This window comes from Sarcophilus harrisii, chromosome 1, assembly GCF_902635505.1.
Source record: "Sarcophilus harrisii chromosome 1, mSarHar1.11, whole genome shotgun sequence".
In the NCBI taxonomy this organism is placed as follows: domain Eukaryota; kingdom Metazoa; phylum Chordata; class Mammalia; order Dasyuromorphia; family Dasyuridae; genus Sarcophilus; species Sarcophilus harrisii.
The window spans coordinates 26,053,311-26,065,767 of record NC_045426.1 but is presented as its reverse complement, the minus strand read 5'-3'; the positions used below and the strand labels follow the sequence as shown (position 1 = coordinate 26,065,767).

The 12,457-nt window shown below is 42.1% G+C and overlaps 1 protein-coding gene across 3 annotated transcripts in view; it reads left to right on the top strand.

The window, feature by feature from the left end:
* Positions 1–12,457, top strand: part of ADAMTS9 (ADAM metallopeptidase with thrombospondin type 1 motif 9) — a 184,322-nt gene that overhangs the window by 160,130 nt on the left and 11,735 nt on the right. For all 3 annotated transcript variants that reach the window (XM_003762344.3, XM_023498097.2, XM_031953629.1), the window contains 6 exons: positions 2,128–2,322; positions 4,460–4,592; positions 6,454–6,548; positions 7,035–7,129; positions 7,222–7,355; positions 9,381–9,472. In XM_003762344.3, the coding sequence (XP_003762392.1) occupies positions 2,128–2,322; positions 4,460–4,592; positions 6,454–6,548; positions 7,035–7,129; positions 7,222–7,355; positions 9,381–9,472 (744 nt within the window). The remainder of the gene's footprint in view (positions 1–2,127; positions 2,323–4,459; positions 4,593–6,453; positions 6,549–7,034; positions 7,130–7,221; positions 7,356–9,380; positions 9,473–12,457) is intronic.

Genomic DNA, 12,457 nt, shown 5'->3' with positions numbered 1-12,457 from the left:
AAGAAGTTTAGAAAATATATTCATTGAAATACTTTAGAAGCCTTAAAATATGTCCTAAATGCTAGATATTTTATATAACATATAATTTTGATCAACATGCTCAAGAAAGAGATCCTAGATGTGGTCTCACCAGGGCAGAATCTAGCAGTTGATATTGATCCTAATCCTGTTATTCTTCATCCAGCCAAAACTTTTCTTTTATTGATCTCTACCCAAATCTACCTTATTTAGAATCAGGAAATGCGGCTTTCAAGCCTATCTCTGCTGCTAACTCATTTTGTCCCTTTAACAAGTGCTTTTTATTGACCTCTATGGGCTTCAGTTTCCTAATCTGTAAAATGTAGGGCTTGGAATAGAGAGTCTCTGAGATCTCTTCCAGCTGAAAATTCTTGCTGCTTTTTCAGGCCAGTTTCCTCATCGCTAAAAATGAAGGAGGTCACCTAAATGGTCACTGGCCCCTCTCACGCTGTATGGTTTTAGGAGTCCAGTTACTAGAACGCTGGCTGGGGGTGCTAGATATTGGACCTAACAAGCTCTGCCTCTGCTGTCTACTTTCCCTGCACTTTGCTGCCATCCAGGGGAAACTATGAGTGATGCTTCTGTATCTAAAACACTTGAGCTTTAAGATAACTCTGTTTCCAGCCCCAAATACATATTACACAAATGTATACAAATGTCACTTACGTACATATTGCATACCGGTATGTACACATACATGCAAGACACATACACACATAAACACATACATATATATTTATATCCATAGACACATATGAATACACACATATGTACATGTATCCACATGTGTGAATATCACATGTCTATATACACACAAATCCACGTGTACATATTCACATGCACTAATGTGTACATAAACACACACACACACACACACACACACAACCACCACCATTTCAAGCAGCCAGCATCCTCAGCTTGCAGTTAGCAGATACCGAGTGAAATGTCTCTCCTGGTTTCCTAGGGAAGAAGTTGAATTAAACAGTGGCTGGTATTTATTTAGCATCTTGTGTATAGTATCTCATTTGACCCACAAATAGGAGTCATAATGCCATTAGAATGGAAAATTCTTGGGGGACCTGTTTGTCCTTTGTAACCCTAGACCTTAATGGAAGGTCTAGGGGAATTGTGAATAAAAGGCCGGGCAAGTTATGAATACATAGATGAGTAAGTGAATGAATGAAAAGGAGTTTATTAAAGCTTAGTAGAAGCAAAACACTGAGCTAGGTTCTGAGGATACAAATGGACATCCTGTTTTCATGGAGTTCAGTCTGATATAAGCTTGTTGATTAATTGATCCCTATTTTGCAGAGAAGGAAATTGAAGCCTCAAAGAGGATGTCATTCAAGGTCACATTACTAATAAATGGTGAAGGAAAGGAACGGTGGAAGTGAGGGAGAGAGAAAGGAAGGAAGGAGGAGGGAAGGAAAGTGAGGGATGAGAAAGGAGGGAAGGGATAAAGGAAGGAAGGAAGATGAAGGAGGGAAGGAGGAAGGAACCAAAGAAGGGGGGTGTGAAGGAAGGAAGAGAGGGAGGGAGGGAGGAAAGAAGGAAATGAGGAAAGAAGGAAGGAAGAGAGGAAAGAGGGAAGGAACGAGGGAAGGCGGTTGAGAAGGAAGGAAAAAAGAGAAAGAGAGAGCGAAGGAGGGAGGAAATAATAAATGGAGAGAAGGAGGGATCCTTAATTAAAACAAACAACTGATTAAGCTGAATAAAAGAAATAGACCAGAGAAGACCCTAATTCCTAAATTGTTTGCTTCTTTTAAAATTCTCCTCCACTATGGTTACAACTGTGCAGACCTGGACCATAGTAGACCCCCAAACGCCTGTGGATTGACCATTTGATTTATTCCCGGGGATGTCTGAGCAGGCTTGGAGAGACAGCTTCTCTCCTCCTCAGACAGTGGAGTCTGTGACTCCCCCCAAATGGAGGATCCAGGTCACTGCTGACAGTGAATCCCTCCAAGCAATTGTGTGAACTTGCTTGTCTCCTGGGTGCCCGGAGCAAACAAAGTGAAGGCTCTGGGATCACCAGGTCAGTGGCAGAAGTGAGGTTAGATGCCCATTGAGAGCTGCTCTGGGTCATTTCTTGAACCTTTCTCTCCACAGTGCTCGGTGACCTGTGGCAAGGGTTATAAACAAAGGCTAGTTTCATGTAGTGAGATCTACACCGGGAAAGATCATTATGAGTACGGCTACCAGAACACCATCAACTGCCCGGGCACCCAGCCTCCCAGCATCCATCCCTGCTTCCTGAGGGAGTGCCCCGTCTCAGCCACCTGGCGAGTTGGAAATTGGGGAAGCGTAAGTAGATGATTGAGTGATGTTTCTCTGATAAATGGATGTGGAAGGAGCTCTGGGGGGGCCAGGCAGCCAATCTCTTCTCAGCATCTCTCCCATTAACACGTCCAAGGGTGACCTCCTTCCACAGCAGGGGCTGTAAGGTTGGAATGAACTGATGAGAGAAGACTGACACAGCCCCAGCCTTCCCAAAATGCTCTTTCATTCTCCCTACCCGGCTTCTTCTACTGATGTACTTGGGAGAAAGAAATCAAAGAACGACAATAATAAGAAAATTTGGGGGGAGTTTTAAAGCGGCCCCGAGGCGTTGCCTGTGACTATTCTGTCACAGCAATGGACCTAACTCCAAAACTCCCTTTGTCCATTTTAGATTTGTGGGGACCTGGGTGAAAGTGGTCAGAACCCAGCAGAGAAAGGAGGGGGAATGAAGGGGAACAGAGTAGGGGGTGGGGAGAGAAGCACAGGATGAGGGTGATTTCAGAGGGAACACAAAGGCAAGACTCTCCTCTTGCTTCTCTTTTCTTAATGTATTGTTTGATCTGGTCTTAAAGATGTTTCTTCTGTGCTTAAAAGCTTATCGATAGAGCACTCTGAACTTGGTTTGGGGGCTTCCTGATATTTATTCCTATGAATATGAGCACAAATTACCAAGCGTGGGAAGAAGGTGACTTAGTGACAAGATCATATCAGCTTTGGAGTCAGGAAGCTGAAGAGTTCATGTTCTGGCTCTGAAGGAGATTGGCTGTGTGATCCTGGTCAAGTCACTTAGGGTCTCAGTGCCTCAGGACTTTCAGATATAGAGAAGCTGAATCTTGTATATTAGCTAAATCAAATCCACATCCAAAAGGAAATTCAATCCGGTCACAGGGAGGCTGGCTTCTGGAGTCTAGGGACTTGTGGCCATCTCTCTGTCCTCCTTTTCCAATTACTGTGCCCCAAACTCCATCATTAGAGATGCATTGCTTTTAGCCTTTGGGGGACCTGAAACCCTATATCAAAATGCCAGTACCTGGGGGATGGACACAATACACCTTGCATGGGATCAGGTTCCTTTTGGACCATCATTAGCTGAGGGCAAAGTCCAATGAACTTGGAACACAGACTAGTGTGGGAGGCAGGGTTGATTTAGCTTGGAGGTCATCAGGAATATCAGGAGAGAGGAGAAAGTAAAAGGGTGCCCCCTTCACTTTTGCCTCCGATTGGCTCTGACTAAACCATATCAGATTCTTCTCTAAACCATTTTCTTATTAAATGCCTTAGAAAGGTATCCTTAAACACTAAGACCATGTTATATTGGTGTAAAGACCCACAGAAAATGGAAGGACTTTTCTAGCCATCTTGTGGCTACGATTTTAGGAAAGTTTTAGTAGGGTAGGGCAATGAGGGTTTTGCCCCAGTGCACCAAAAACTATAGGCACAATGGCATTTGCAGAGTGCTTTAAGATGTGCAAAAAATAAGATGTTATCTTATTTGATTCTCCCACCAACTCTGTGAGGTAGGTTGCTATGATTATCCTCATTTTATAGATGAGTAAACTGAGAGTGAGAGAAGTTTGATAAGTTACATAGGGTCACCCAGCTAGTAAGCATCTAAGGCAAGATTTGAATTTATGTTTTCCTGACTTCAGGCAATCTGCTATCCAATATTCCACCTAACTTCCCCAGAATATAACGAGTAAATTCTTTCCTTAACTAAGAACCGGTCTATTAATTAACTAATTACCATCCCTACTTAGCTGAATTTATATTCCTTCTTTTTTAATTATTTAATATCATAGATGGTTTTGAAGCAAGTTTTAGACTATGTTATTCCCCTGGTCTCTCTAGGAAACAAAGTGCTTGGTTATGGTTCTGAACTTGAGGAAAAGGCATTTAGATTCATTGGGAAGCTAGATGTCCATGGGAGAGATCATGGGGATTTCCCAGTTGTCAGTTCTCTGAATATCCCTTGGGGAATGAGCAGGCTCATCCCCTTTGGGATGCAGTCTATTCCTAGCTTCGGTGTATTTACTTCTCTGGAGCATCCAGGGATGATTTAGTGGGTAAGGGTCCTCTCCAGTTCTGCCGGCTCATCTCACTGGGGTAGGAGGAAAGGGGGAGCGCCTCAAGGCTGCCCGGCTGACCAAGGTTTGATTTCTAGTGCTCGGTGACTTGTGGAGCTGGCGTGATGCATCGCTCGGTGCAGTGCTTAACGAATGATGACCAGCCAAGCAGTCTGTGCCCCATTGAGTTAAAACCTGAAGAAAGAAGAACCTGCCACAATAGCCATAACTGTAAGTTTACCAGCTGGAATAGATTGTTCTTTGTCGAGTGAAATAGCTTTCTCTCACCCCCACCTCCTGCGGGTTTGTCAGGACGTTGACTTCTTAGAAATTATACCATCCACTAAAATATTTTCAGGTGGACAGTGCCATTTGTCCTGCAAATAAATAAAGCCATGACTTGTTCCATGAAGACTCCCAGCAGTCTCCACTTACCAATATTCTATCCATCAATTAGCCAATCAATAAATGAGCCCCTACTATGTGCCAATAATAGGTACTAGCAATATGAAGACAAATAATAGATAACCTATACTCTCAAAAAGCTTCAGATTGCTTTATGTTAATTATTTCTCAGGGAGAGGAGGAAGAAAGGGAAAGAGCAACTGAGGTGCCATGTTGCTCTTTCCAAAATTCTGTGGAATATAGTGCCCAGATATAACTGCTATTTACACCAATTATATAGGAAGAGAGGAACGACCACCCCCAAAAAAAGTTTCATAGAGCTTTAGTCTTAAGTAAATTTCTTTGGTCATTCAGAAGCAAAGATACTCCCTTCATCCACCCTCTTCATATCAAGATTCCCTAGAAGCTTTCTCCTAGTGGGTCTTGATTTACTTGGACTCTTGGCTAAATTCTTTGCCTCTTCAGGGACCCTCTCACCCTTCTTCACCTCAGGATCTTCCTCTGTGGGTTTTGCCTCACCAGGTTTCCTTCACCCTCTTTCCCAGGAGTGTGCGTGTGTCTGTGTGTGTTCTGTGTTCTGTGATCTCATGTGCCTTGCTAGTCAAAGGTTCCTTGACATCTTCAATCTACTCAATGGATTTTTTCAGTGGCAACCAATGTGGTTGTTTCCTGCCTGCCTCAGAACAGATGGGAGAGGAAGGAAACAAACATTGATTAAATACCTACTATGTGCTAGACATTGTATTGAACATAACTCCTGAGAGAAGTGTTCATGAACCTGTGTTTGATTTTGACTTCCTATTCCCCAGTGCCTAGGATTGTGCCTTGCATGTAGTAGCTGATTAATAATCGTTTGCTGAATTTAACTGAATAGTTAAACTTTCAGTGAGAGAGGAACATTTTCCTTTGCAGAGAAGGAAGTTTAAAATTAAATCTTTCCATGCTACTAGTTGGATCATAGTTTACTTTCAAATAAAATAGGAAAATATAGCCTAAATGATGTTGACTGTGGGATATCAGCCTTGTATAAGAACTACTGATGTAATTAAATCACTTGTTTTCCCTATTACCTTCTAAGCTTCTCGAGGTCAGGAACCCAGCATCCTGACACAGGGGAAGGAGTTCTGGCTTTGGAGCTGGAAGCCCTGGGTTCAGATCTCCATCCTGAGACTCAGCATCTCTATGCTTGGTCTACTCTCTTTGGACATCAGTGTCTTCCTCTGTAAAATGAATAGACTGGAGTGGCTGATCTGTTCCCCCCTCCCAAAATCTATCATGATATTATTGTTGTTGTATATTTATCTCTACCTCATATAGTACATCACACAATAAATATTTGTCAAATTGGGATAAATAGGCTAACTGGTTCAGTGGAAGGAACATTGGGTTTGGAGTCACATAACCTAGGCAAAACTTACTTTGCTACTTTGAACCTAATGAACCTTGGGTAGATAACACCACCTTCTTGGCCTGTGTTTTCTCTTCTGCAAAAGAAATAGGCTGAATTAGGTGATTCTGAGGTCCCCGTCTTCTATGGATGGATGGATGGATGGATGGATAGGTGGATGGTTGGATGAATGGGTGAAGGGATGGATGGTTGGATGAATGAATAAATGAATGACAAAAGCTTTTATTAAGGGCTTACTATGTACAAAGTAATCTATGAACATTAATTTTCCTCCCCCAGGTGAGTTACCCAGAAACTGCAAAGAGATGAAAAGGATGAAAGGTGTCATTGAAGATGGGGAGTATTATCTCACAATCACTGGAAGAATTCTCAAGGTGAATTTCAAGCTATTGATAAAATATTTCACCTTCTTTAATTTCTTCTAGTTGTTTAATTGCCCTTTTTGATTTTGGATTGAGGTACTGTCCCCCCAATTGTGACAGTTTCAGGGGTATACATGTGTAGGAGAGAGGAGGAGAGAGAAGATTGGAGAAAGGGAGATGGAAAGAAAGGAAGAATGAGAGATGAGGGAGAAAGAGAGAGACACAGAGAGGGGGAAGGAGGAAGGAGAGGGAGAAAAGAGAAAGAAGAAGGAGGAAGAGGAGGGAGGAAGAAGAAGAAAAAAGAAAAGGAGGAGGAGGAAGAAAAAGAGAGAGAGAGAAAGGAGAGAGGGAGAGAGAAAAAGAGACAGAGATAAATTGACAGCAAAACACATCATTTGTTATGTGCCAAGCACCTTGCTAAATTCTGTGGGGGCTACATATCCAAGCCAGCCAGACAACACCTGCCCTCAAGGAGCTGCCATTCTGTCTGTCTTCCAGGTCTTCTGTGCTGGCATGCAGTCCGACAAGCCCAAAGAATACATTACCCTTGTCAGTAGTGACTCCGAGAACTTCTCAGAGGTTTATGGGCACAGGTGAGCAAAGCATAAACCCCACCTTCCGGATTCTACAAAGTGTTTTCAGAAATTTCCCCCCGATTAATAGAAAAAAATATCTTTGGCTTTAGGCTCCACAATCCCACCGAATGCCCTTACAATGGGAGCCGGCGAGAAGATTGCCACTGTCGGAAAGATTACACGGCAGCCGGGTTTTCCTCCTTCCGCAAAGTCAGGCTGGATCTGACCACTATGCAAATAATAAGTGAGTTACTGTGGGGGAATAGCATAAAGTGTAGGGTGAGGGTGGAAGGGCCGGGAGAGATCAAAATGCTCGTTTTTCCCATTCATCAAGACAACATGGTGGAGAGTCTTGCTTGGAATCAGGAAGAAATGGGTTCAAGTTCTTCTGATATTTATTGTGACTCTGGGCAAGTCACTTAAACCTGTTGACTTGTTTCCTCATCAGAAGGAAGGAAATGACAAATCACTCTGGTATCTTTGCCAAGAAAATCCCAAACGGGATCTCAGAGAGTCAGACACAACTTAAAATGATTGAACAAATCTCTGTACAACTTGTTTCTCCCCTATAAGATAAAAGATGCTTAAGAGCAAGGCCTGTTTTATCTTTATCTTTCTATCCCTGTTGCCTAGCACAGGGCCTGGCACATAGTGACTGAGTACATAATTAATAGATATATGGTCAATCGAAGTATAGTCCTAGATGGTTGCTCTCTGCATTAATGAAGAGCATTTCCCTCTTAAGGAGTTTCTTACACTGCCCCCCATTCACAGATCTTTCTTTATTTGCCTATTAGTCACTTTACAAAAAAGGACATAGAATTATGATTTTTTCACCTAGCTTGTCTATGATCAGATTTAACTCTAACCGGCACTGTCTTTGGTTAGTTTTTCAGCCATCCAGGGATATTAATCAAAGGAACAGCTGAGGGCAGCAAAAAGACCTAAACATGTTGCAGTGAATAGAAGAAAAACAGAATCATGAATAATTAATTTTTCCTCATTATATCTGATAGAGTATATTGGATTACTTTGCCCTTGAGGTAGACTGAACTTGATTTGCCCTCAAGATTAAAAAAAAAAAAAAAAGTATCATCCAGACTCCTCCTGACTTCAAGAAGCTGGTATTGCAATCTTTTAAAAAAAAGAAAGGAACAGAGAAGCAGAGATAGAGAGATGTAAAGACAGAGACAGAGAGGGGGAAATGAGAGGTAAAAGAGAAAAAAAAAGAAAAATGGATATAAGGGAAGATTAAAAAGAGAAAAAAAGAACAAAAAAAGAAAGAGAAGGAAAGAAAAAAGAAAGTTAAGAGCAAGGAAGAGAAGTAAAAAAAAAGAAGGAAGAAAAAAGAGAAAATAAAAGAGAAAGTGAAGAAAGAGAAAGGGTGATAAAGGAAAGAAAAAAAGGAAAGAGCTCTTACCATTCTGCCTTCAGAGAATTCATGCAACCATGTTTCACATCTGTACAGATGTTTCTTCTTTTTGAAGTATGACATGGTTTTCCATTGGTGCTGGGCACCTAAAGCTGTTTCAGTGTCCTTTCTGGTGACCCATGGCAATAATCAGGCAGAGAGGGGGAGGAAACTGTGCCCAAATGGAGCTGTGCTCCTGGGTTGTCTCAAGATGACTTTTTTTAGTCTGCCATCCTCAGGTTCAAAGCCAAGCTCAGAAACTCCAGCACAGATTCCTAGCACATCAGCCAGCTTGGAGTTGTCTTGTTTTGCTGACTGGAAGAAAACTTTCTAAGTTGCCATTAACAATTTCAAGATGCATAGTCTCATTGCCTTGTGTTTGGGCAGCTATCGCTGCTCATAAGTTACTAGAGTAGGTTATGCATAAAAGAAGAACAAAAATCTCTTAAGTAGCTGGAAATCATTTTTCAGAGCTGCTGTTTTTTCCCCTTTGCCCTAATTCTTATATATTTCCCTACTGCTCTGGGATTCCTGGAACATCCAATTATCTTTTGTTTAGATTGAGTACTTTGACAAATTTTTTGATGTAAGAATCAATGTTTTGGTTTATACATTGAGTTGAAAAAAAAAGCCAGTGCTAGGAGTTCACTGGCCCACCAAAGTAAACACACATCTGGAGGAGCTCAAATCACATGCTGAATTATTTCTTTTTCTCCCATTTTCCCCCCTGCTGCCCCTTGGTCTTTTGTTCTCTCTCACACTTCTCTCCCCATCTCCTGCCAATTCCTTTCCCTTTTCATTTCTCCTTTGTTCCTCCAACTCAACTCTCTCCTTATCCTGCCACTGAACCTCCCATAGCCACAGACTTGCAGTTTGCACGGACACACGATGGACGTCCCGTTCCTTTTGCCACTGCTGGAGATTGCTACAGTGCTGCAAAGTGTCCCCAGGTATGTCCGAGCCCCTCTTGCCTTGACTGCCAATATTAAAATGAAATAGAGAATCAAGACTCCACCATCCTGTAATCCAAAAGCCTCCCCAGCCACCTTGTGCTTTCTGACAGCCAGAACCATTTCTAGAGTTAGTGCATCAAGTCAATCGCCCTTGGCCATCTGATTTGGAAGGCTTGGGATTCAGTTTTCAGGGGGGATGTGTGGGGGGGTGTAACTCAAGGGATGTGACTCAGCCATTGCATCCACCAAAATCTAAAATCCCCATGGAGGGCTTCTCTTCAGTCCCACTTTATGATCCCTGACAAAGTAGCTCAGCTAAAATCCTTTCTCTGTCTTTTAAAAAATTAGAAATTTCCTTGTTTCTTTCTCAGAAAAGATGTTAAAATCTCTTTAGTGTCAACGAGACATGACAAACATGAGGTTATTGATCTCAACAAGAAATGGGGGTTGGAGCTAGAACATGGCCTTCATATGTCTTGGGCCTTCAAAGAGTAGAGTGCCTACAAGCCAAAGGTCCCTCTCCTACCTAAAAACGTATTCTCCTTTTAACTTTCTTTCTCAGGCCAACTTTAATTAAGTGTTGCCAAACACCCAAGGAGGGTAAAATGGGAACTTTTTAGAGGAAAAGAAAATTAAAATGACTTAATGGAAAATTGGGCCTTTCATAAGGAAGCCAGGCCTGCCAAGTGGAGAAACTGAAAGTTTCAAAGGGCAGGTTCTACAACATTTGGATAACTTCAATATTCTGATGGTTTTTCCATTGGTTTGGATCCTCTCTCAGGCATTCTGAATGTGATTTTTTTTTCTTTTTGCTTCCAGTGATAACAATAATAGCTACCTTTTAAGCATCGTACACCTTTTCTTGTTTAACAATAATAATGACTAATATTTATATACAAGGCAACTATTCGGTATACTCCCTGTGTGCCTGGCCCTGGGCTAAATACTGGGCGCATAGAGTAAGCAAAAACATAGTCCTGCCCTCTGGAAGTTCATATTCTAATGGAGGAGTGGGACCACATGGACATAATTAGGCACATAGAAAATATATGGAGATGAGATGGTAACTCCTCTCCTTGGAAAGGCTCTGAAAGTTAGAGAGATCAGAAAGGCTTCTTGAAAAAGATAATCTAGTTTTAGAAAAAGAAAAATAGAAATTTTTCATGAATTTGTAGGTAAAAGGTTCCTAGATTTAGAAGTGAAGGGGATTTTACAGCATATATAGTCCAGTCTTCTCATTTTACATATGAGGAAACTGAGTCATAACTAGAACTGATCCCATAGGTAGCAGGGTTCATAGGCCCTTGGATGCCAAATACAGCTTTCTTTCCATTGTACTTCCCTGAGAGCTAAAGCTGGTGATTGTATTTGGGACGGTCTTTGAAGCTCTTTTTAACAATCCAGTGGAACTGAGCACAAATAAATCCTGGTGTTGGGGGATCTAAGCTTGCCATCAATTTGTGGCATGATGTCATTTGGGAAGGGACCCTTCCTGCTTGCACAGCCTGGTCAGTCATCAGATAGAGCTCTTACTCTGGAGACGGTTCATAGCAGATGTGACCTCGTTTTAAAGAGCCATGGCTGGCCCAAGCCTGGGCCGCTCTTGCTGCCTTCTGCTGTGCTTCTACATGTCCCTGATGTGGGTGACCCACTTTCAGCTGCCCTGGCCATTTAAAGACTTCAGCAGAATGCCAGAGGCTGACACAAGCACTTGTAAAACAGATGCCCCGTAGACACAGTCTCCATAACAAACAGGGAAGCAGAATCAGAGAGCCAGGTCAGAACTGAGAAATTGTAGAGTCATTCTACAGATAGAGAAATTGAGGCTCACAAAGGGATCAGAGAGTACTGCTAGCCCAATTCCCTCATTTAGAAATGGCTTTTAGATCTGGAAAGGACCATCTAGCTCAGGGGATCTTAACCCAGGGCTGGTGAATTTGTTTCTTTGATATTTTTTTTCCTAACTGATTTCAATGTAACCAGTTACCTTTATAAATCATATGTGTTTTATATATTTAACAACACGATTCTGAGAAGGATCCCTAGGGTTCCCCATATTGTACGTGGAATCCATGATACACTAACAGTGAAGAACTCCTGGTCTGGTCCCATTGGCCTGGTGCGGTCATGGCAGCAAAGAACTACAGTTTATGTGAAAGGATTACATGGAATCTGGGCTGGAGCCTGGAGGTCAAACTCACAACCCAAAACCTTCTGAAGTGTCACCCAAACCACATGAAAAGATATTGAACAAATGGAAAGACAAATCCAATAAACAATTACTCTGTGGCCCCAGGGATCCTTATGGATGGATAAGCAGCCCCTATTTCTGCTTGAGTTGGATCTTGCAGAGTAGATGGCCCTTTCAGCTGTACATTGATGATAAAACCCAGCCAGAATATGAACTCAGATCCCCTGACTCTGGAGCACTTTCCACTACTTCATCCTGCCTTGAGAATGAGATGAATTAAAACATATCACTTCAAATGAGTCAAGCTTATCTGGGCCTAAACTTTTTCCTCCCTTTCTTTAAGAGGGTAAATGTCCTTGCTCCTTGCTCCATGATATATCTACCAAATTCCACCCCCTCGATCTGGAGGGTCTATAAAGCAGGGTCCCCAATCTGCCAGTGGTGAGAAGCCATCCTGGAAGGACAGCAAGACTACTGGGTAACTTGAGCCCATTCAAGGTCATTGACTTTTAGAAGGAAGTTATCAGTTCCTTTGGGTCATTTAGAACTGTCATCATGGTAGGAAAGTTAGGCAAGGGGAAAACAGGCTAAGCTTCAAAATCTAGAAGGCTTTGTGCAACACATGGGATTTCAAACCATGAATCGGAAAATCTTAGTTTAGATCTACTATGCTAGGACATAGCCTAGGACACTGGTTTGTACCAAGAGGAAAAGAAATGTTCCTGCTGAGTGACATCCTAGCAAGGAAAAAACGTGAATAAAAGAAACTATTTTAATAGATAGATAGACAG